This window comes from Rhinolophus sinicus, linkage group LG03 (genome assembly GCF_036562045.2).
Source record: "Rhinolophus sinicus isolate RSC01 linkage group LG03, ASM3656204v1, whole genome shotgun sequence".
Lineage (NCBI taxonomy): Eukaryota > Metazoa > Chordata > Mammalia > Chiroptera > Rhinolophidae > Rhinolophus > Rhinolophus sinicus.
In genome coordinates, this window is record NC_133753.1 from 54,169,225 (window position 1) to 54,195,405 (window position 26,181).

The window sequence follows — 26,181 nt, forward strand, 5'->3', positions numbered from 1 at the left end:
GAAGCAAACAAACAGTTGAGGAGATGTAGACGTACAAAATGACACATTTGTCCTGCTTCCAATATGACTAAGCACTTCGTATACCACAGTTTGAAGGAACAAAATACTTTGCACCTTGAAAAAAAAATCTGAAAATTACAGAATTACACTATTTCGATCTCTAAAATATAAAACTTTGCATATTTCTCTGAAAACTGAACTTTCCTAGTAAGACAATTTTCAACTTGATTTTACCTGTTATAGCTAAAAATTTATAATATCCTCTGAAAATATGAAAACCAGGTGCAAAAGCCACTATTTCCACCAAAAACAGTATAAAAACACCATGTAAACTATGTCACCTTAGGAACGTTATGCTTTTGTATTGTTTTGCTGAGATCTTCTGAAGTGTGACTCCCTCCCTGTGTTTGTTGCAACTGAATATTTCTTTCCTTTCTTCCCCAAGGTCACAGAGCAAGTAATGTGATTAAAAATTGGTGTTTAGGTAATGTATATTCAGAACTATCTCTCTTAACCACTAGTGTATACCTTATCTTAATTTATCCTCCTCCCTCTCTCGTCAATGCTGTGTATTACTTGTGCATGTATCTGTTTCTTCCAGAATGGGTTTAGTGCATGCTCAGTAGTCATCTTATCCACTGAGGCTCTAGCATAGTGTTTTCTTGTGCACAGGAGTGGACCAAGCATGTATTAATGAAAGCAATGTGAGCCAAAGATATTACGTATGAGCTCACTTACCTTGAGTGTGACAGTTCATCAAAACATCCAATAGCTTCGCGAACATTTGGTTGAAGTGCATAGCAGTTAACGCAGTATGATGATGACAGCTTTGAAGGTTAATAGTGCTTTGATTATAATCGATATAGTACTGAGAGCAGTATTTAAAAATTTCCAGAGCACTAGGCATGTACTCGTCTTAGAGAACTGACAGAAATATTTTATTTTCTGAATAAAATCTAACAGATGATTTCTGGGGTATACTGGGAAGTAGGTAGCTGTACATGATTCACCTCTCTAAATCTTCCATGGGGGGGTGCAGGGAACAAAGGATGTAAAGTCATACCAGCACTGGCAATCAGGTTTACCAATCAAACATTTTTCAATATCTGGGAGGGACTTAGCCTAACTTTCGGGTGGCTGACTAGATTAAGAGATATTCAGTGATGAGTGTCTAAACTCCTAGTGTATTAACCTGACTAGAGAGGAAATGAGAGGCTATTTCTAGGAAACATACACTGTATTCTCCTATATCAGAGATCTGGGGCCGCGGCTGTTGACTAGCAAGGCTCTCAGTCCCTCCCTGATTCCATTCTAACGACTTCCTGAGCCAGTAAATCTGTCTCTTGTTTCCCACACGTCCTCACTCTATATCCATTAAAGACTCTACAGCTCCTAAGATGGTAATACAGCCTGTACAATAGGGAATGGGCAATGGGAGTTGAAGCCAGTTAGAAGAAAGGACTAGAAGAACACTGGGAACAGTATACCCGATACTTGGGATAATATGTCATCTTTTATGTTCTGCTTCTAGCAAGACAAGAATTACAGATTGTTTATATTATCCAGGAAAAAAAAATCCAGCTCTTAGAGCACCCACCAATAGGAACAGGTGAGTGTCTTTTCCCAGTGTAAAGGAGAGCTGCATTTGAACAGTCATGGCAAAGAGTGAAACATTTTTAGAGGCTTGCCTTCCAGTTTAAAGGCTGCCAGTGAATGCGGACAACACGCAGGTGGGCAACAAATACTGATTCAAAGGAACCCTGTAAGTTGCCAACAAGGAGGACGCATACACACATGCACACGCGTATACACATATGCATACAGCAAAGACAATCAAAAACTTGGTAGAAAATATTCTTAACTAAAATGGTCACAGTGTTATCTCTAGGTGGGGCTACAGACTTTTTATTTAAAAATATATACTCTGTATCATTAATTTACCATTAGCATAGTTTATTTTTCTAATCGGAAAAAATATATACATATGATATATATTTTAAATGTTGTTAATTCAACCTTTGCCCTATTGTTGATTTTACAAATCTCTTTGTAACTTTGAGCGCCAATAGAAAAATAATCCAACTCTTTTTAAATTTGTGTTTAATTAAATTTTTCTTTATGCATATTTTTTCTTTTCTAAAAACAAACTATATAACTAAAGTATATAATGTAAAACTGTGTAACATATATTCTTTAAAGTGTCATTAAACACAATTTTTATGGAAGAAATCAAACAAGTCACCCATAAAAATATTTTTTCAAAATTTATCATAGATCTTACTAATATCTGTTTAATAAGTACAAGCAAAAAAATACTATAAAATCACTATGAAATAGATATCAGTTTGATTTCACTAAATATACCAAAAATTATTTTTAAAGATATTAATGGAATGATCTTGGTTCATAACTTCCTAAGATAAAATGCAGGAATGAGAATGGTGAAGATGTGAACATCAAATCCAGTATTTCACCTAAGGCTACTTTTCTTACCATTCGACTTTTACATCAGTTTCAGTATCAAATTAGCATTACTATGGTGTTTTTCTTGTAAGCTGATTAAAATTGTAAGCAACAAAATTTTTATTATTTGAAAAAAAGACAACAACATATGTAGATCAAAGTTACAAATATGAGCCTCCTAAACTTGGTCAGATATGTTGCATGCATCTCAATATACCTAAAGACTAAAGACACAATGCTTGGGAAATAGTTGTCATCTCTTAGAACTTATATTAAAATGTTCTCCCCAGAACTAGTGACTGGGGAGTTCAACTATCATTTGGAATACCAAGACTAAAAGTTCAAACATTTGATATTATCAAAAAGTCAACAAACAAGTGTTGCTGAGGATGTGGAGAAAATAGAACCCTTATGCACTGTTGGAGGAATTGTAAATTGGTGAAGCCACTATGGAAAACAGTATGGAGGTTCATCAAAAAATTAAAATTAGAACTACTGTATGACCCAGCAATTTCACTTCTGAGTATTTATCTGAAGAAAATGAAAACTCTAATTGAAAAAGATATATGCACCCCTATGTTCATTGCAGCATTATTTATAACAGCCAAAATATGGAAGCAATCTAGGTATACACGGATAGACAAATGGATAAAGAAGATGTGGGACATATAGAAAATGGAATATTACTCAGCCATAAACAATGAAATCTTGCCATTCGGGACAACATGGATGAACCTTGAGGGCATTATACTAACTAAAATAAGTCAAACAAAGACAAACACCATATGATTTCATTAATATGTGGTATCTAAAACTGATGGCTGCCAGATGAGAAGGGGTTGGGGGATAGGTGAAAAAGATGAAAGAGATTAAGAAATACAAATAGCCAGTTATAAAAACCGTCACAGAGATGTAATGCACAGCATAGGGAATATAGTCAATAATATTGTGATAGCTATAGATGGTGCCAGATGGGTACTAGACTTATGGTGATTACTTCAAAAGTTATATAACTGTCTAATCACTATGCTGTACATCTGGAATTAATATGATATTGTGTGTCAACTATAATTAAAAAAATAAAGATATGCATAAAAATTTAAGCATTTGCTATTAATTGAAAATAAACAAAACACTGAAACTCAGAAATAGGATTTACAGGTCACTATGATGAGTATAATCTTTGGTTGGTAAAAATACCTGACTTCTAGAAACTGTGAGTAGGAGCATGGTAAGTTAAAGACAGTATTTTTTGGTACCAAACAAAAGTCTACATTGAACTTGCCTTTTCATGTTCACTTTTAACCCTTAATAAGTAATTAGGTCGTTGGTACAATAAAGGTAGTAGTATGCATCAAAGTACACATTTCTTAGATAATTGAAGGGGGGAAAAGAGAAAAACAAAAGACACATTTCAAAGAGGGAAAGTATTAATCATGGTTAGAGGATACACTTCTTGAAAAGCGAATAAATGGTCAGCATATTACTTTCCTTTTTGTATGTGGGTGGACAATAGAGGGATTCTGGGAGGCAAATATAGAGTTATAGGTACCACGGCATAGAGATGATTCATTCTAATCCTAGTCCTGTTCTGTGACCTTAGAAAAGTAACTTCCTCACTCCTAGATTCAGTTTCTCCATCTGTAAAATGAAGGTCTAATCCTTACAAGCTCTAACATGCCATGCATCTCTGAACACAGATAGCACACTGTGTCCAGTCATGCACATTACTTCTTCCTACTATCAACATTTAATTCTATCGATGCCCATGGTTAGTAAAGATGACCAGAAAGCAGGGGACAAGGGAGTCATCCTAAAGCATCTTTTGCTTTTTGATAGTTTTCAGCTAACAGGCTTCTATGTGGGTCTTCAATTTGGCAAAGTGTCTGTCTGCCCCTGAGTTTGTATGCCCTTCCTTTATGTGAAGTTACTACCAAGGCAAACTTTCTTGTTTCTAACCATCTCCTTGAAAATCACTTCCTTTTAAATGCTGCAGTTCCAATACTACTTAAATTATTCTAAGGGGAAGAAGGGAAACAGAATTAAAATTACAAGTAACAATTTAGAATGGCTGCAGCAAATGACCCCTTCAAAGAGTACACCTTCAAATAAAAAAGGTCAGAAAATGTTACTGTAATTTCTGGAAATGCTTAACATTTCCCTGCAAAGACTTGATTAAAAACAATTAGTTAGTGATGTTAAAATCACTTGACTTTGCTCTTGCGAGAAAATGGGGTTAGTGTCAAACCAATTTAGCAAATAGAATTTCAGTTCCATGGAAAAAGTTGGAGTAACAAAGTCCAAAAAGATGATGCTTAAATTGCCAGTAATGAGATAGTTACTGGCATGTTTCCAGCTGAAGCAACTGCTACAACACTATCAACCATTAATTCTCAGAATAGTACTGGCAAAATATTGGGAAGTCGTGTACCTCAAATTACACATCTGGATTCAACTCACATGCTATTGTTTTGTAAGCATCTTAATGGAGAAAAAAAAATCATCTAACTCACCTGCCTTTTCATGGATAATTGTACCTAATCACACCCATCTTGTGGTTTTCAAGGGATGGAAATGCTTTTGATTCAAAGGATTTAAAAATCAATTATTTTTTCATGAAAATAAGAGCAGGGTGATTGGAAAGAAGCACCAAAGAGACAATGATTCTTAGATCTTCTGAGGGGCTTTCAGAGAAATAGATGAAAGGAAAGATTATCTGTATTCCTGAAATACACTAAAAGGACATTTATCACATTTGTTCCTGGCAATCAGATTAGCATGCATTTCAGTGATAAGGAAATATTTTATCAATTCTTGCCACTAAAGAAAGACTCTAACATTTATGGATCACTTCTTTGGCCAAAAGTATCACAGCTTTTCATAGATACCATGGATTGCTCGAGGTCAATTACGGAGGTTTGTGAGGGCAGTGGAGTCTGACAGGAAAGTAATGAAATGCATAAAGTTTAGAGAAATGATGGAAGTTGAAGAGCAAGTAAGGATGGGATCTTCAAGCTGCCCATTAGCTTTCTCTGACACCTCATCTGTTCCTAGATTTGGTCTTAGTGAGACAGGTTGGTTAGCATGTCGTTAGGGAAACAGGAAGGTCCCTGGTGGAATAAGCAAAAGGCAGCCATATCCTGAAATGCCAGGTTCTGGAATGTCTCCTTCACTCCAAGACAAAGATAAGAGAAGTGCCTTAAGGTTAATAATTATAAGTGGGAACAAAGGAACAGATTTGAGGGATGGGTTCATTAATCCCTTTAGGATCTAATAGATAAGGGTGGATTTGTTAATCCCTTCAGGATGGACAAACAGGACAAACCTGATAGATGAATTACATTAGAAGGCTCTAGCCTCCTTCCCCAAGCAGGCAAGGGAAAGTATAAAAGTAAGAACTTTTGCCTCAGTCACTGGGCACCCCCATTCGGGACCCCCTCCCGCTCGGGAGCTCTGGCCCTTTGCTTTTAATAAACTATCCTCTTTTTAAAACTCTTTGACTTTCCTGCGTCCATGTTTACATTCTTTGGTCTCATCATGAGACACGATCCCGGCACTCACTCACTGAAAAAATCCCCTACATCATTTGGGGACTCACAGAGACATATTCCTACATCACTAGCTTTATGCTTTTATAGCACCTATGCATACTTCCATTATACTGTCTTGTTATTATTTAATTTATTTTCCCTGTTACCTCTAGGTAATGAGCTCACTGGGGAAAAGAGCTATCTTTCATTGATGTAGCTCTGTTGTCCTGTATACTTCCTCTTACTTAGATAAAATCTATCTTCAAAGAAATGGGAGTATTCCTAATAAAAGAGGAAGGTTATGAAGGTACCTGGGGATTTGGTTAAACATGAGGGGACTTTAAACATCAAAACTGATATTTGGTTTATTTTTCTAATCAAATGATGCTTAGGAAAATCCACAAGAATCAAGCAGTTTTGTTCTTTCTCAAACTTGTAATTGTCATTACTACACAGGCAGGACATTTTTATTTCTTTCTTAAGGCTAAGTTCTCCAATATTTTGTTTTAAAAGGTGTCTATGGAATAAATCAGTTACATCTTCTGAAATCTGGGCTCCATGAGAGACTGGACCTTGGCTTCTTGTTCCCTGATGTATCCTCACTGTCTAGAAAACTTCCTGGCACATGACAGGCATTCAATAAATATTTCCAAAAGGAATGAATGATTCAGTTGAGCAGCACTCTCCTTAGAAAGCAGGTTCATGGCTTAAGCAGCTAAAATAGACTAGTGGTTTTAAAGTAACTATATCCCAACAGTTCTGGTTCAAATATGAATTAAGTTAAGATGGCCAGGGCCAAAGTACAGGTTGTTTGTTAAGCATGCCAATGCACAAAGCACTGAACTAATGCTTTTCTCTCGTTTGGTATTACAGAGGCATGACTCAATAGTCTAACATCATCTCAGGTTTGTGAGACACCTTGGGCTTCATTTTACAATAAATGCAAAACTCATTAAATACTCAGTTAAAATATATTTGCTTGACACAAATCACTTCCAGAAGATGATTTAATCCTTAATGCTTGACAATGAAATTCCATGCATATGATAAGGGTGATGTTTGTATAAATAAATGAAATGCATCAAGAACTCTCAAATTCTCATGATGGAAACAGGTTCTATGCCCAACCTCATGATGCTAAATACCGTGTTTCCCCCAAAATAAGACCTAACGAGAAAATGAGGCCTAGCATGATTTTTCAGGATGACATCCCCTGAACATAAGCCCTAGTGTGTCTTTTGGAGCAAAAATTAATATAAGACCCAGTCTTATTTTGGGGGAAACACGATATGTAGAATCACGTGCTCCTTTGAAAAGGGAACATGCTTTCATTCTGTCATAAACTGGAAAAGTGCTTTTATTTTATTTAGATAGATGGCTCTGTTTGCCATTGGAAGACAAATTCTCCAGGTCCTTGATCAATCACTTGTCCAAATATGAAAACTGTTATCCCTTTTCTCCTTCTCATGAATGTTCCAAAACAAAGGACACATTTTTATGCAATAAATGGGGCTAATAAATTTTGCCATCACAGAAGATGCTCTGTGGTAAAAGGAGAGAGCATTTACAGTAAGTAGGAGATACCTTGGAGGACTGGGAAGTTTAGTATTAATGTACGGGTTATTTACCAGCAAAGCAGATTCAGCCTCCTTTTTATGATGAGAAATACACTAGAGGAAAATTTAACAATTTGCAAGCAGCCTCTCTGACTTAATAGACACTTTCCCTTGATTTATTTCTGCTCCAAATCTATCTTCAAAGAAATGGGAGTATTCCTAATAAAAGAGGAAGGTTATGAAGGTACCTGGGGATTTGGCTAAGCATAAGGGGACTTTAAACATCAAAACTGATATTTGATTTATTTTTCTAATCAAATGATGTTTAGGAAAATGCACAAGAATTAAGCAGTTTTGTTCTTTCTCAAACTTGAAAGTGTCATTACTACACAGGCAGGACATTTTTATTTCTTTCTTAAGGCTAAGTTCTCCAATATTTTGTTTTTAAAAATTAAGAGATAATACACCTGAGATAAGCTTGCCGTATCTAGTTATGTGCTGCTGTTGGTTCGTTTTCTTGTTATGGTTTTTGGTCTTCTGAAGCAAGGTTTCAAAACAACAGAAAAATGCTGATTCAATAGGAAACCAGTTTAAATGTAAAGATATGGTTGGTTATTCATCAACTTTTTTTTTTTTTTTGATGAGTAATTCATTGGCCAACAATAGGTTAGGACTCAAGTTACAGTTCAGTTACAAAAGTATCATTTGGAAAATATGGTAAAAAACAGATCTGAAAGTTCAGCACTGAACAAAAGAATGTCAGTACTCTGAAACCTCTCCAAATTATTAGAAATGACCAATCAATATGATATGCTCTAAAACACTTAAATGCAACATAAATGGTAAAACACCTACATCAACTTAATTAAGCTGCTCAGTTCTGCTTTGCTTGCTTTTGACAACTGAAAATGTCTGACATGAAGAGATGTGCCAGGTGAAGTTGAGAATAAATGCAATTCTGCATAACAAATTTTGATTTTGATTCATTCAGTTACAAATATGTATTAAGTTTCTATCAGGCACTCAGAACTTCTTATAAAGCAGTAATACATGATGTGACTTCTCAAGATTTCAATTTGTAAATCTTTGAACAGAATTCAAGTGCCCCTCTAAGTAACTCATTTTATTATCTGTCTTATAAATGATTATACATATAATTATAATCTTATTGTATAAATACAAAATGTATATTTTTATATAAAAACAATTAATTTTCAACAATTAATGATCACCAATGAATAGTAAATGAAGGAATCATATCTATGTTGATGGCAAACATTTTTAAGAGTTATCAGATTATCAAATTGCTCTTAATAATATTTTTTGTGTATGTCTTCTTGGGCAAGGGAAACAAAAGAAGAAATTGAAAAATGGGATAAAACTAAAAAGTTTTTGCACAGTGAGGGAAACCATCAACAAAATGAAAAGACAGCCTACTGAATGGGAGAAGCTATTCGCTAATGATACATCTGATAAGGAGTTAATATCCAAAATGTATAAGGAACTCATACAACTCAACCACAAAAACAAACAATCAAAGTAAAAAATGGGCAGAGGACCTGAATAGATATTTCTCCAAAGAACACATACAAATGGCCAATAGACATATGTAAAGATGCTCAACATCACTAATCATCAGGGAAAAGCAAATTAAAAGGACAAAGAGACAATCATTTTAACAGGTGTGAGGTGCTATCATCAATAAATCGACAAACAATGAGTGTTGCCGAGGATGTGAAGAAAAATAGTACCTTATGAACTGTTGGTGGGATTGTAAATTGGTGCAGCCATTATGGAATACAGTATAGAGGTTTCTCAAAAAGTTAAAAAAACAATTACCATCTGACCCAGCAATTCCACTTCTGGGTATTTATTCAAAGAAACTCAAAACACCAATTCAAAAAGATATATGCACTTCTATGTTTATTGCAGTATTTACAATGGTCAAGATATGGAAGAAACGTGTCTATCGATAGATGAATGCATAAAAATGTGGTACATATATACAATGGACGACTACTCAGCCATGTAAAAGAATGAAATCGTGCCATTTGCAACAACATAGATGGGCCTAAAGGGTATTATGCTAAGTGAAATAAGGCAGAGAAAGACAAATATTATATGATTTCTCTTATATGTGGAATCTAAAGAAGAAAATAAGTGAACAAACAAAATAGAAACAAGCTCATAGATACAGAGAACAAATTGATGGTTGTCAGATGGGAGCGGGTTGGGTAGATGGTTGAAAAAGGGGGAGGGATTAGGAAGTACAAATTGGCAGTTATAAAAATAGTCATGGGGATAAGGTACAGCACAGGGAATATAGTCAATAATAATAACTATGTATCTTGTCAGATGGGTACTAGACTTATTAGCGTAATCACGTCTTAAGTCATATAAATGTCTAATTCTAGTTTGTACACCTAAAACCAATATAATATTTTGTATAACTATAATTGAAATACAAAAGATATTATTTAAAAAATTATAGATTGTCAAAAAAATAGCATTTTTTTTCTGGTGAGATGGTAAAGTTTGTACCATTAAAGCAAAAATTGCAGTGGACAAAGTTAGGAAAGGAAATTTTTATTCAAGGCTGTGCTATAAGAAAGATAAACCAGGACTCAGTCTGAACTCAACTCCACTGAAATGAAAGATGCAGAAGGTTTTAAAACTTGAGGTGTGGAATGGAGCGGAAAATTTTTAAGAGTTGGTGTGGGTAGAATCCTAGTCACCTGTTTGCTAATGGGCCTTACCCAAATTAAAACAAACATGTTCTCTTATCCTCTGGACGGGAGGTAGTATTACACCTTGGAGCAAGGGACCGTTAAGCTTCTATCCTCCCACAGACACTGAGAGACAGGGGCCGACCTTCCTTGATGATTACCTTCAAAACGGATGGCTCGCCCAGGTTTTTGAGAAAGCGAGTCCTGAGTTGTAAAACTGACAGGTGTCTTTTAAAAGGTTTACATCTCAAAAGGTCAGAGAAAGAATTTACAGTCATAAGCTTTTTAAAGTAAATGCTCTAAGAAAAGGAAGGTTAGAGGCCTCTGGATTCTGTGAGGATGAAAGTGAGAAGGAGGTCTGGGGCTTTGAGTTAGAAAGATGCCTGTCTAAAGTTTGGTCAAGGCAAGGGAAATGTTAGGGACATCTTGGCATACTTAATGCTAAAAGAAACATTGATTAAATAAAAATATCAATATCAAACCAAAAGTATAACCACAAGTAGACAGAATCTGCCACATACTGTTGTCATCAAAATGCAATTGTCAATTTATCACACACACAAAAATAAGGCATTCTTTTTCCTGAGGCCTACCTGTCTTGCTTTCACTCTTTAAACCAGCAGTTGACAATCTGGGGTCCAGAGCCAAGCCCAGTCCATAGTTTTTGTTTTTAAAATAAAGTTTTATCAGAACAATGGCCATGCCCGTTTGTTTACTTGATAACTACAGCTGCTTTTGCACTAGGCGTGCAGAGTTGAGCAGTTGTCACAGAGATCACAGGAAACACAGAACTGAAAATATTTATTATCTGGCCCTTTACAGAAAAAAAAAAAAAATTGCCAACCCCCTGCTTTAGACTAATTTGTAGTGTGAGGAGGGAATTTGTCAAAATTGAGTATTATAAATATGATAGGACCAAATTCACCTGCAGGTCATTTGATACCAATAAGTATCCAAAAATACTGTTTTATTGTTGCTGTTTACATAGGTGAAAAGATAAGAGAAAAATATAAGTGATAAAATGAAGGAGAGATGACTCTCCTCTTTTAAACTATCACAATTTTACCATTTTTCTATATTAACGTGATTGTGCTCAGAATATAAAAAACATGAAAATGAAGAAATCCGAATCAGCTCACAGAGATATTTGCAATAAATCTAACGTGATCCTTCCTTTACTGGGATTCTTTCCAGAAGGTATTATTTGTTTTTGTGCTTTCTAAAAATCTCTTTTGTCAGACCACTTTGTTTACTTTAGACTGTCAATAGTTGCATTGAAATTGCACAATTTTTTAGTAGGTATTCTGCTGAATTATTATAGCCATTGACAAGGGATGCAGCAGATGGCAAAGTTACAGACTCCATGTTAGCTACTCAATTACAAATAGGTATCTGTAAAGGAGTGAGCTCCCTGTTGCTGGATGTGAGAAAGCAGAAGGATGAAGCCACTAGTCAGGATGCAATAACAGGGTTTCCTGATTTGGAGGGAGGTTCCATTTGGTGACTTCTAACCTTCTTTTCATGTCTATGAATCTATACATCTTTATTATTTAACAGTAGTGCATTTTGTAAAGTGAAAAAGTACACATACTTCGTCAAAACATTTAAAGAAATTAATTTTTACATATGCTGTTCCAGAATTATGATTGGTGATCAAATGCTATGCACATTAAACTTTGAAGAAGAGCAGTGATTTTGGTGCAATACACATACATCATTGAGATGGTTGAAAATGACTGATTATCTGGGCCAGTATCTATTTGGTTCATTTGAAAATATCATTTGATCATTAATACGAGAGAACTCTCTTCTAATATACTATGTTTCCCTGAAAATAAGCCCCAGTTAAGATCGTCAGCCAGACGGACACATTTAGTACATTATGACAATGTTCCAGAAGATGACATGATTGTATTTGAATAAATATAGATTTTTGTAGATGAAAAAATAAGATATCCCCTGAAAAAATGCCCTAATGTGTCTTTTGGAGCAAAAATTAACATAAGACCTGGTCTTATTTTTGGGGAAATACGGTGTAAGACCCAGCATGTACATTATTGGTTACATATTATACGTGGCATGTATATGAAAAAGTGCACTTAGAATCTTAGATCAGGTTTCAAAAGGTAAACTATAGGCAAACAATCCAATTCTAAATCCTTAAACTCCTCAGTAATGGTTATGTGTTTGTTGAGTCACTTCTGTAGCATTGTATTTACTGTAGTGTTTGGATTCTATGGGTACTCAGTAAATCTTGGTTTTACTGAGTTAGCAGCAATGATATAAATATAGGAAGGAATAATATAGTGTAATGTTAGGGTCAAGAGAATGTAATGGGTCTAGATATGTCCCTGACATTAGTAGGCTTTGTAACTTTGGACAATGCACTTCAATCAAATAGGCATTGGTTCTCAAACTTTAAAGTATGTGAGAATTACTTGTAGGGCTTGTTAAAACACAGATCATTGAGCCCCACCCTCAGAGTTTCTGATTTAGTAGGTCTAGGGTAGGCTGGAGAATTTGCATTCCTAAATTCCCAGGTACTGTTAATGGTGCTAGTCAAGGGACCACACCTTGAGAAAACACTAAGGGCTGGGAAGATAGTGGTAGTGAATTACCAAATCTTTAATACTCTATAGGTAGATGCAAGAGAGGGTAGCCAGCATCAAACTGGCGTATTAAAATACAATTGTCTTTTTAACCAAATTTCATTTGTATTAGAAGGGAGATGGGCACTCTTTCTTTTCCTTCGGATTTCAACAGAGATGTTTGAACACAGATGTTTTATAGTACTTACGTCATTGCTTGATAAATGGATTCAATCCCATAACGCATGGCAAATTCGTCGACTATTTCTTGGGAAGCATCATCAAAGAAAACCTTCCAGGCTTCATCCCCTTTGACCTCTGGGATTTTCACTGCACCATTAGATTTCACTTCAGTCAAGTAATGGAACAGATTCTAAAAGTAAGTGGTTTTCAATTGTTCAGTAATTCCTTAGAATAGGCCGGAAATATTTAACTGTAACTTTCAGTAAATGACACTTGCTTTGTAATTGCATCTAATGTTTCATCAGCATCTATAAGCAATAGGAATAGCTTGGATTTCCATTCTAACTAACCTCATCTTTATGCAAATTTTGACTTTATTTCTGTCTGGTTCTACACAGAATCAATGATTCAAATGTTTCATACATACCAATTCATTTTTGAAGGAAGTGAAAGTTTTTGTATGTAAACATTTGTAAATGCTAGAACATATTTCACACTCATGGGCTCTGAGTCAATGCTAGAGCCCTGGATGAATAACCAGATTTTGGCTATGTTACTACAGATTTTAAGTATGTAAATGATACCAAAGGCTTTGGCTTCAAAACAATGAATTGAGGTTGAAAATGAATGTTTGAGAATTTTGTAATGGAATAACTCACTATGTTCAATTTCTTTTTGCTTCTAATAAGTTTAGAAACTGCTGCATGGATGCAGCCTGGGTCAATGAAGGACACTTTCTTGGATTTCAGTTCTTTTTGGTTCCTGGACCAGCAGAAAAGACTGAAAAGCAAAGCACAATGCCGTGTTTTCCCGAAAATAAGACCTAGCCAGACCATCAGCTCTAATGCGTCTTTTGGAGCAAAAATTAATATAAGACCCAGTATCATATCATATCATATCATATCATATCATATCATATCATATCATATCATATCATATCACATCATATAATATCAAGACCTGGTCTTATAATAATATAATACCGGGATTTATATTAATTTTTGCTCCAAAAGATGCATTAGAGCTGATGGTCTGGCTAGGTCTTATTTTCGGAGAAACATGGTGCTATTTCCCTGAACCCAAATCTCAGTTGCCCACACTGTAAGGCCAGAGTTGGCTCCCCATCCTGCCAGTTCAAGGGATTCCCATTTATTGCTCTGAAAACTTAACCTTTCTTGAAGGAATGATAATACTGGACAGATTGTAGTCAGGAAATTAAGCTTAGGTCCTATATTTAATTACTGTGTAATGTGCAAAAGACCGAAAGACTGTTCCTCATTCCTTCTTTAGTAAAATGGAGTGCAAATAATGAGACATATAAACTTTCATAGATATTAATACATTTAGGAAAAATAATATGCAAAGATTCTCTCAACTGTCTTTTTCTGTGTTAGGTATTTTCTCTTTGAACACAGGGAAAGGTGCATTCCTCAGCTTCGCCTCATATTTTTTGATACATGACGTAAGTGTCACTTGTATCAGAGAAAGGTTCTGGAAACTCCTTTAAGTTCTTCGATGCAAAGTATTCAATGAAAGCTCAAGATCATTTGTCTGTGTGTCTACGCTGAGGCATAGATACACAGACAAAAGGGAATTGGTCATTCTACCCTTTAGATTCAAAATGGGTGGCCTCTACCTCTCTAAGCCAGCCAGGCCCTACTTTTGTGTGGGTATATTCTTTAATACGAGGAGTGGGTAACTACATTCGACACTCTTCATCCCCAGATATGTGTGAAAAGATAGTTAAAATGGAGAAGGCTTCAATGTGCATGAAGGCTTTGTTGTACTCAGAAAATGGAAGAAAATTTACTGTGTATTCCATTGGTTCCCCAAAGCCATTGATACAACATCAATAATTCTATATTTCTAGTTGTAAACAATACTCCTAATTAGATCTTCACTAAAACCTGAACGCTAACTCAGAGTTCTCAAAAACAATCATGATTTGGGTCTTTTCCTACATTATGAAACTACTATATTGTTAATGGTTCCTCAATATTTGCCATGACATTTCTTCAATGAATGCTTTTTAATATTCTTTCCCTCCTTGGAAGAACGATAATTTCATTTGGTCTACTTATTCATTATTGTCTTATTGCCTTGTTTCTTAATATCTGTAGAGGACACCTGCCCTCTCTTCCGGGGGGCAATTCTTAGGCTGTGTGATACCCTGGCTCATTACCACTTTAGTACAGAGTAAGAACCCAGGAACAACTCCACAAACCTAATTCAACTGTATTTGTAAGTCAAATATTTTGTTGTATGATCCATAATCAAGACCAAATTCTAAGTTTTATTATTATTATTATTAATACAATTAAATTTACTTACCTCATGTAAACATGTATATTGTATATGATATGGAGCAACCTTCTCCTCTCCTTTTATTTCCACGTTGATTTTCAATCGAATGGCTCCAGATACAGCTGACTTATCTGTCCGTTTCTCTGAGAAAGCAAAAAGTGGTCTGTCATTTTTGACAATACCATATTTCTCACACAATTTCTCAAAAGCTTGAGAAGAGGCTTACATTGCTAAAAACCTGTTTTTTCTATATCAGGTTTGATTATTATCTAGCCATAATGAGTCTGGTAAATACAATTTGAAATAATGTGCCTATTGTGTCCTTGAGATTGTCAGACCACCTTATAGATACTTCATACAGAAAAGCTTAATCAGAAGACCCTGCCATTCTGATATAAATTTCTGTGTACTTGATTAGTTTATACAATGAAATTAAATTATTTAGGCAATTAAAAGAAATATAACTTAAAGATAAAATTAACCAGGAAAGCATTTTACCTAAAAGGTTCCCCTTTTCTTTCTTTTTGTGCTTGAAAACATGAGTCAAAGCTCTGGCTATAAAAAAAAAGTTATTAATCATTTTCTTTGTTAGTGACTCATAAAGACCTACAGTCTCTGTTTACTCATGAGTGCGGGATTAACTGTTTATTTGAATGGAATTAATATGCAGTTAATTCAGTCAAATAATATGTGTGTGGGCATGCACACAAGTGTCCAAGATAAACTGATCAGTAGCTTTGAGAAATAAAAGCATAGTCACAAAATTCTTAGAGTATGAATGTAAGTAGTGGACCTACATTTGACACTCACATCCCAGAAGAAACATAAAGAGGCAAGCTCACCCATTTCACAAATTTACACAAAGTCAGTGGTAAAGATTTCTTTAACTGACCCTCTATGTATAACTGTATTTTTAGCCATATGTGATAATGTTAAATCATGAAGTCTACTTTCTTCGTATGAAACGTCTGCTGATGTTTTATTGTTAATATTTAATAGTCATTGTGCTATGAAAATTCTTCCCTCAGGACTTCCAGGATCATGAGAGTTTCACTTAATGACGGGGCAAGAGTTGATTCTCAACAAATATTAAAGTTCTGTGCTGGGGCCAAGAGAAATTGCATGCATATCCTAGGAAATTTTGTCACAGATTTCTTTCCAGAGCCCCAGGGCAGCATTACTGGTTCTTTGATTTTAAGTATCATCATCCCAATTGGTTCAGGGGACACAGGTCTGCTTGGATGCCTAGGGCTTCTGGCCAAGTCCTCTGGTGCATGGTGGGATGAATTCTAAGTGATTAGGAAGGAGGAACATTGTACAAAGAATGAAAACATGGTACTCATGTGGGTGGAAACCACTGAAAGATTTTACACACAGCTAAAACCTGTCCTCCATTCCTCCCTTTCTCTCTATTTTGAAAGGTCAAACACCAGCAATGAGGGTACATAAGTACAAACTGTGAGTGAGCAGGCAAAGGCTTCCATGTTGTGTTGCATCCTGTTTTCCTTTCCATAGACTGAAGGGCAGCTTCAGCATGACAGCTGGGTAGCTGGTTTTTCTAACAGCACACTGGCAAACTGAACACTATACCCATGTATGTTTTGTCAAAAAAACAATTAGAAGAATTTCTATTATGAATATTCACTGCCTCAAATGCTAACTTATTATTATAGAAAAAAAGTCTATGTATAGGCAAACTACTTTAATTAAAACACAATTTGTGAGTATGATAGAATTAATGGCCTGAAGTTTATTTACCCTTGCCTAACATCTCTATTTTCACATATAAAGCTATTTAATAGCATAAACAAGATATGGGAAGATGATCATTATAACTGAGGTAAAAGTTGCATGCCAATAATATAGATGCAGCAATTCTCTTTAAGGAAGATTTCTTTAAAATAAAGTGTTTTTTGATAACGAGTTCTTAGTCTAGCTTGAATTTTGTGTTCAGATAAGTTATATGTATCTCCTTCTTTAAATTATTATGTAATTTAGAGTTTCATTAATTCTATGTGACCTTATTCCTTTTACTTTGTCAAATATTACATTACTTGAAGTATGTAGGTTTTTAAAAACCCAAAAGCACTCTTTAATTTGCTAAAATATACTGATATCCTAAATGGAAACTCTTTGTAATCTTCGAACTATGTAAACCCTTCTTTGATTCACAACCAGCCCTTACAAATTTAATTAAAACATTTCAGATGATAAGATTAAGAAAATTTGGATCATATCCTTACAGAAACTGAGGTTATTCATATATTTCCACTATTATTCAATCATCACTGAAGAGCGTAGGTTATGATTCAATTCTAGTAAAAGTCAAATTAAGACTTATATTTATTTAATTTTTGGTTCCATATTCAAATTTCATTTAAAAATCATGCCGATTAAACATATTCTCATAATTAGAGTAAACATACGAGTAAATCCACACATATACTTGGCTTTGACAGCTAAAGCCAAGTTCATATCACTATTTGAAAGCTATCCAAAACACACATTTTCTTTTTTGCCAAAATTCATTAAGGGACTCAAAGGAAATAAGTCAAACAGTATTAAGTCATAGGTTGATTGTTTTCAATACATTTGGCAAAGATTTCTGGATCTACATTTCATGATTTAAAAATTAAGAATGGGATAATATTTTTCTCCTAAAAGACACCCAGTTGATTCTGTGAAAGACTTTTCTCTTGTCATCTCAAATTTACCAATGTCTTTCAATAATGCTGAATTTGAATAAATAATTATTACCTTTAGTTTCCAGTGAAACTAAACTGCTTAAAGTCCTACAGCATTTTCTAGAAAGGCATTCATTATTTTTTATCTATATGGGCATGCAATACGTGCCACAGATATTCTGGTATTTTATTTAACTGCTTTTCAGATAGTCACCTAGGTTGTACCAGACATCCATTTCTCCACTCAGGGTCCTCACTTCCACAATTGTTTGTCCCAGAAAATCATCTGACTCCTTTTTGAAATGTTGCTTTACTCTGGATTTAATGTCATCATCTTCATCCCACACTCTGACTTTGATTCGATCTGTAGAATTATGGCACTCACTGAAAATAAATGTGGATAAGTTAACAACCACTGGCAACTGCTCTAAGTGGCATTTGATGTTAGCAACTTATTTTAAGTCTATCTAATCCAGAAAGGCATAGCATATCACATAAGAAATGAGACTTCCCACTGACCCATTTCATCCATGGGATGTTGCAGGTATCAGGGATATTGAAGAAAAGTTGTGTTAGCTAAATAATGTTAATCAGAGAAAATCATACCTATTCCCCCTCTTTCCTTTAACTGAACTAGATATAAGCAAGTTTGGGTCAGAAAACTTTGGGATATTTTCTCTATGAAATATTTCTTATTCACAACAGTTATCTACAACAACATATTCATGCTAGGAAAATTCTGCACCATAAATATGAAGCCAATTTTACTGCAATGGGTATTGAGAAAGTGGATGTCACATAGCCTATTTGATAAACTAAAATTTCCAGTACACATACACGTATATTGTTAAGTCCAGTAAAATGAGGACAAAATTCTGGTTTTTAGGAGAAGTTGCACATTTTAGTCCATCCCTTATTTTCAGGTTCCCCGCCCTTGTTGAAGCAAACTTCTTAGTATTGCCCACACATATATGGTCTTTCCTGACCCTATGACTTCTGTATATACTCTTCCTTATGCTTTTCTGCCTGCTAACTAATCATTCCTTAAGAATCAACTAATCACCTGCTCTTCATAACTTTTTCTACAGCTTTTTGAGCCAGTTAATTTGATCAACCCTGACCTGCCAATTTACTCTGTACATGTATTCACTTATATACTCTGGTCTTTACCCTGGGGTTAGTGAATGAGTTCTGAGCATCTCTGAGGTTGGATTAAAAATAATAATAATAAAACACGTCCTCTTTAGTTTCCTTCAATTATGAATATAGGCAACACACCACAGCAGTATTATCAGTACCTGTAAGATTTTTGTCACCAATAAAACCACAGATATTTACATATAAAATTACAAGTGCTATGCAACGTGACACATTACTTATAACTACCTTTACCGTACTAAAACTAAATCGACCTAATTTATCTTATTTTCAATTTTATGTATTTTGTTTTATGCATTTGAAAACTACAATTTTGAAAAAGGATTCATAGTCTTCACCAGATTGCCAAATAGGCTCATGGTACGGAATTTACTTAAGAACTCCTGACAATATACTGTCTCTCCATTAATCACTAATGTAGCACACAAAAAATGAGATTTGAGGTGAGGTCTGACATGCCAGTGTGCAAATCATAGCCCCACTATTTCTAAAGGTGGGAGTTTTCAACACAGAGCATTTTGGCAATGTCTGGGACATTTTTGGTTATCACAAACATTGAAAGGCACTACTGGAATTCAGTGGACTAGGTCAGGGATTTAGACACCCTACTTTCTACAGGACTGTCCACATGATTTGAAACGACCCTAAGGCATGGAAGAAGACACAAAACCTCTTGGTAAAAAAACTCAGTTTGGGACTTATCGCTATATGAAAACACCTACTCTTTTGCATGTTTTACTGGACACTGAAATTTCCTGGCAAACCATCAGTATATAAATCACTAATCAAAGTAAAATTTTTTTGTTGTTATTTAGAACCTTACCAAGGGTTGTTTTCTATTTTGAGAAATTACATTACTGATGTCAAAACCATTCAAATTATTTAAATCAAAATATTTGTATCAGTCTTCATTTGAGGTGGTCACATTCATGCTAATTCCATCTAAGCATGTGTTCATTAAGCTATGTATTCTAGGCTAGTTGTGTCTACCCTTACTTATTAAAATACATGTTAGACTACTTTTATTTCTCCTTTATATAATAGGATTATATTGATTTTTGAAATTATATTGATAAAATTTTAAATTTTGTTTCAGAATTTAAAAAATCATAAATTTTATATAAAAAGGTCACTGGGTCTGACAGTGTTGAGAACTACTATTTCTATGACTTAATCTCTATGAATGTTAGTTTCTTTATCTATAAAATGTGGGAAATAGTATCTATCTTATAAGATTTTTATAGAAAATAAGTGAAATAATGTCTTACAGCAGTTAGCACAGCGATAGACACATCATGTTTGATCTATATTAGTCATATTATTATAATGTCATTATTCCATAAGTTCTTTTAGGAGTTAGAGCCTATGTTTGTTAGTATCTCTATCCTTGAAACAGTTTCTAGCATGTATCTGTCATTCAAAAAATATGAATTAAAAAAATCTGCCAAGTTTTGCCAAAATGAAATCCCTTTTACTATATTTGAAGGAAAAATAGCTTTATCATTCTTACAAATATAACAATTATCAAAAAGTCTCCAGTTTTGATAGATATTTTATTGGTAAAATGAGGTGGAAATGGTGGGGAGGGGGAAAGAATTAATCCATGACACCGTATTCATAGAAGCTTACAACACGCACTTTCAACCAAGTAGAGCAGTCAGAATGGATAATAGCACAGCTGTCTCCCACCTACTTGGAATACCAAAGTATTAAAAAAAAAAAAAATACACAGTGAAACCTTTGGCAATTTACCCAAAATTTGTATTAGAAATGACTAAGGTTTTAATTTCTTTGCTATCAAAAAACAGTCTATGTAGAAACAAAAACCCAACTACCAGATCATTTGCCTCATTCTCATCTTAGAAAAAAATAATGAAAGAAAACTTAAGCATATGAGGAAAAATAGTTACCACTGTCATAAACTTAAAACCCAAAACATTATAAAAGCAGAAAGAAGTCCCTTTTTGTCAACTTTTGATAAATCACCAGAGTTCATTTAAGTTCTAGGAGACAGAAATCTAATGTTTTGTCAATGATGTGCCACTGTAAATATGCTTGTGGTTTTGCTGCAGAAAATTTCAATCTCTGCATTTCTCAGTGATTCTATTTTTCATTTTTTAGTTAAGAAAACTTTTCAATTTGGAATAACTTCAGATTTACAGAAAAGTTGCAAATAGAGTACATAATTACTGAATGTCCCACATCCAGCTTCCCCTATTGTTAACATCTTACATTACTATCACAGGTTCTATTTTTTCTTTTTTTTTACACTTGATCTTAGCCAAAAGGCTGAGAAGTGATATTTTTTCTTTTCTTTTTTTTTTTTAAGGCTGACCAGTTCCTCTTTTCTTTATAGTTTCCAAAGAGCTGTTTTTGAGGAATATTAAAAAATAAACAATATTTGCTCTTGTTTTAGGTTTCAACCATCAGGAACTTATATTTTGACCTCTACAGAATAAAGACAGCAGTGGGACTGCTGTTTCAAATATTGGAAATTACACGAGGATTTTGAAATGGGTTCTAAAACCAGAGATTTAGTTTAAGATAGTGTAGTGGAGAGTCATCACGTATGAATGCCTAGCATCTTTGAACACACTCTTTCCATTTTGGCTATATCCCTCATCCTCTCAAGACTGAAGTTAGATAACTCACGTTGCTAGATGCCTTTGTAGCTATGGTTCAGATATTTGACCGGCATGCAAGCAACATCTGAACTCAAACTGAGCAAAATGAGGGATTGGCTATATAAACTGGGGCTTTGCTCTTTTGGCATCAGTGGTGGTGGCAGATTTAGTACTTGATGCAGAGTTTCTGGTATTTAGTCCTGAGGGTTGAAAGTATTGGTCAATAGTGGCAATGGTGTTTTCGCCAAAGAAACCCCGTGATATGACTGGACATTGTTTCTGTAAAGTAGCTTCAGAGGCTGGCACTTTGACTTCTCCAAAATTTCCTGAGTGACCTAAAAGTCTACGAAGTAGAAGTAGTCTTTTTCTGCATAAGCTAACTAGAGTACTAGAATAAACTCTATTATTTGTAACTAAGAATACTAATATTGTAATTTTAAAAGAATTAAGGAAGCTGCAATTACAGAACTTAAAATATGGAATTGACTCAGTGAGATGATATGGGCAGACAGTAAAGATTTAATTACCTCAGGCTGGAAAGCCAATGCATTTTAAAATGCAGTAACGAAACAGCTGGTCAAAATGTTGATTGCCCTACCTTGGAACCCCAACCATATGCCAGCTGAAGTTTTTTTATTAGTGTGAATGGTAGAACTAAAATTCAGAATGTTTGCATGTGCTCATTAAATCTTGCCGCTTTCAAAAATGCACTACAGTAGAGATGCACTCAGTAGAGCTAGACAGTCTGTAAGCAGACACACGAGGGAGCACAGCTATGCTAAAAGAGGCTCACTCTGCTTGTGTCCTGCAATATAAATTGACTGAGAATATCTTAATTTGAAACCTTGCAGGGTTGAGACAAGCCAGCTGCTTCTGAACACAAAAATGTACCCACACATGCAGAGGTTTGTAACTGCAACTTCAAAAGGACATAAAACTGTTGCCCCAGGGCTTTTCAAACATCTTTGACTGACAATGAAGGAGAATTTGATGGTAAAAGTCAGAACAATGGCATTGTAATCTCACCCTGGCATACTATTTTGCAGAGCCTAAAGCAGCAGCCATTAGATTAAGGGAGAGGAATTGGTCAGAACAGAGGAACAAGTAGGAAAGAGTTAAAATTTCTAGGCTTATGAAACCTATCTCCTAAAAGCCTGGTATATTTTCCAGGAAATAGTACTGCCATGTGTGCTTCCAGTTTGGCTGACTACAGCTGTACTTAAAGTAATTTCTGAGTTCTTGAAGCGACAGCAATAGAAAGTGGGGGGTCAAGCAGAGTCTCGTATGAACTAGAAAGACTATATGCCTGGATTTCTCGAGACAGTTCCAATTTATGGTTACTGTATCTGTAATGCCTTTTAATTATTATTAGAGCTCTATTTTATTGACGTTCACTTTACATGGTACCTGCCTAGAGTGTATGTACTGACAAATTATACAAGGAAGAGCTCCCCAGATATTAACCAAGGACTTAGAGGAAAATGGATAAAAGGTATTCACTCCCCCCAAAAAAGTACCAGGGCCTGCCAGATTATCTAGTCAAGTAACTAACTTCCTCTGCTAGGATAGGAAGTCCTGAGAATACCTATCCAGCAGGACTTTATATTTGCTATCTACTAACAATAGTCATATATTTCCCACTTTCCCTCTTACTGAGTGAGACTTTTAAAATAGCTATTATCTTATCTCCTTCTCTCTGTGTAATAATAAATTGGGATTGTTGGAGGAAGAAGACTTGTCTTTAAGTCCAAGCATCATAAAGAAACAAACCTGGAACTGAGAGACTACCCAGAAATCCTGGACTTCAAAGCTAAATGCTGCGACTTGGATATAATTTGGGGATTACTTACCGTGCAAGGCAGAGGATGAAATCATTTAAACACAGAAGTAGAAAGTTTGCATGTAACTACTGAACAGTGAAAGAGGTGGGAGGTGGCAGATACTTTAACTTCGTTCACACAACAACTTTTCAACCTCTCTTTTCTGTTTCCTACTTTTATGCAATATCCCAGCCTCCTTTGCACTTAACATATTTCTGCCAACGAGATATGAACAAAAATCTTCTGGTCCTTTTTCTTCTATTTTCTTCTTCTTTTTTTTTTTACTCTGGAACATGGATGTAGAACAGTCTTCACTAAAGATGTTACAACAGGAAGATAGAATAGCTTTGTTCTTTGATGGGATAACTGAGTTACCATGTTAGCACTCAGATGCTTATACCTGGAGTTTCTGTTGAAGGAGATAAATCTCTGAATGAAATTCTAATTGAGCCAAGTGGGAAAATAATAAAAAACCTACTAAAATAATTTTCTGATAGTACATGAAATGATTTAAAATAAGTTTAATTTATGGACTGTTACTATTTTTTTATTTTTATTACACTTTATTTTGTTCCTTAACTAACATGTGTTTTATAAACCTTGACTTTTATGAAAATAAAAAGGTTTTCATTTCAGATGTGAATACATAGGCTCATGTACTAAACAACATTTGACAGCAAGAAAAATATCTTCAGATACAATAGAAAATGTATCACATACAATAGAGAGAAAAAGTACAGTCCCAGTAAATCTTATTCTACTAGACCATTTCCAGCCTAATTAATTAACTAACCAAGACTCCTATTTAGTCTACCAGTTAGTGAATCTGCCTTTTTTATCATGAGAGAATAGATATTTTATTGTACAAGCTTTTGATAAATAAATACTGTTAGAACCATTTGCTTTGAATATCTCCTTTAATTAATAATAATTCCCTTCTTATAGGGTAGTTCATGTCTAATTTTATGTTTTTTCATTGTTAAGGGAGGACTGGTTTTGTTTCCATGAGAATAAGATATTTTATTCCTTCCCAAATTAAAGGAAAACATTTCCCCCTTCTGGGATCAGGATTAGTGTGTGTGTGTGTGTGTGTGTGTGTGTGTGTGTGTGTGTATTAAGTTTTGTTTTTAATAATTCACAGGTAACATATCTCTGTGGAGCCAATCATTATTTGTCCAATTTTCTTTTGGCAGCCATCCAAATGACTAATTGTCTTACAATTATTTATTCCAACTTTGCATATGGTCTCACTGCATATATTTTTATATTTAGAGTTTTCTGCATATGGTTTAAATACATATCTTCTATGATTAAATAAAACAAAACAAACAAAACCAAAATGCAGAAGTTCTGGTTCAAGATGCCAACATAGGGATATCTGAACTCACCTCTTCTAATGAACACTCTGAGTCTACAACTACATATGGAACAATTTTCTTGGGAAAAACCCTAAATATTGGCTGATCAACAACTACACATCAGGCAAACAAGAGCACCTAAATAAATAAAGCAAATATTAACAGACTTAAAGAGAGACATAGCAATACAATTACAGTAGAGGACTTTAATACCCCACTTATATAAAAGCATAGATTATCTAGACAAAAATAGGAAATATTGTCCTTAAAGACATGTTATGCCAGATAGACATAGCAGATATATACAGACCATTCCATTCAAGAACAACAGAATACACATTCTTCTCATGTGCACATGAAGCATTGTCCAGGACAGATCAAAATATGTGGAGATCAAACAATATTCTCCTAAACAACCACTTGGTCAAAGAGGAAATCAAAGGGAAAATCAAAAATATTTTGAGAAAAACAAAAATGGAAATATAACATACAAAGCATATGGGATGCAGCAAAAGCATTTCTAAGAGGCAAGTTTATAGAGCCTTTCTCAAGAGACAAAAATCTCAAACAACTTAACTTTACACCTGAAGGAAAAATGAATCCTACTGTAAGGAGAAGAAAGCAAATAACAAAAAGTATCAGAGCAGAAATAAATAAAATAGAGACTAAAAAGACAGTAGCAAAGATCAATGAAACTTAGAGCTGGTTCTTTGAAAGAATAAATAAAATTGAAAAAACTTTAGCTAGACTCACTGAGACAAAAAGAGCAGGAGCACAAATAAATAAAATCAGAAATGAAAAAGGAAACCTTACAACTGATACCACATAAATACACAGGACAATATGAGACTATTGAATAATTATGTCCCAGCAAGTTTGTCAACCTAGAAGAAATGGATAAATTCCTAGAAACATACAACCTACTAAGACTGGATAATGAATACATAGGAAATCTGAACAGACTGATTACTAGTAAGGAGATTGAATCAATAATCAAAAACCTCCCAATGAACAAAAGTCCAGGACCAGACAGCTTCACTGGTGAAGTCTACCAAACTTGTCCAAAAAAAAAAAAGAAAGAAAGAAAGAAAGAAAAAAAAAAACAAAAGAAGAGGGAATACACTTTTAAACTCATTTATGAGACAGCATTACCCTGATACCAAAACCACAAGGACATAAAATTATCT

General features: G+C 34.6%; 1 protein-coding gene across 3 annotated transcripts in view; it reads right to left on the bottom strand.

Moving 5' to 3' along the window:
- UNC13C (unc-13 homolog C) overlaps positions 1–26,181 on the bottom strand; it is a 504,352-nt gene that overhangs the window by 233,882 nt on the left and 244,289 nt on the right. For all 3 annotated transcript variants that reach the window (XM_074327725.1, XM_074327724.1, XM_074327726.1), the window contains exons 10-12: positions 18,249–18,418; positions 15,378–15,493; positions 13,073–13,236 (exon numbers count right to left, since the gene is read on the bottom strand). In XM_074327725.1, the coding sequence (XP_074183826.1) occupies positions 13,073–13,236; positions 15,378–15,493; positions 18,249–18,418 (450 nt within the window). The remainder of the gene's footprint in view (positions 1–13,072; positions 13,237–15,377; positions 15,494–18,248; positions 18,419–26,181) is intronic.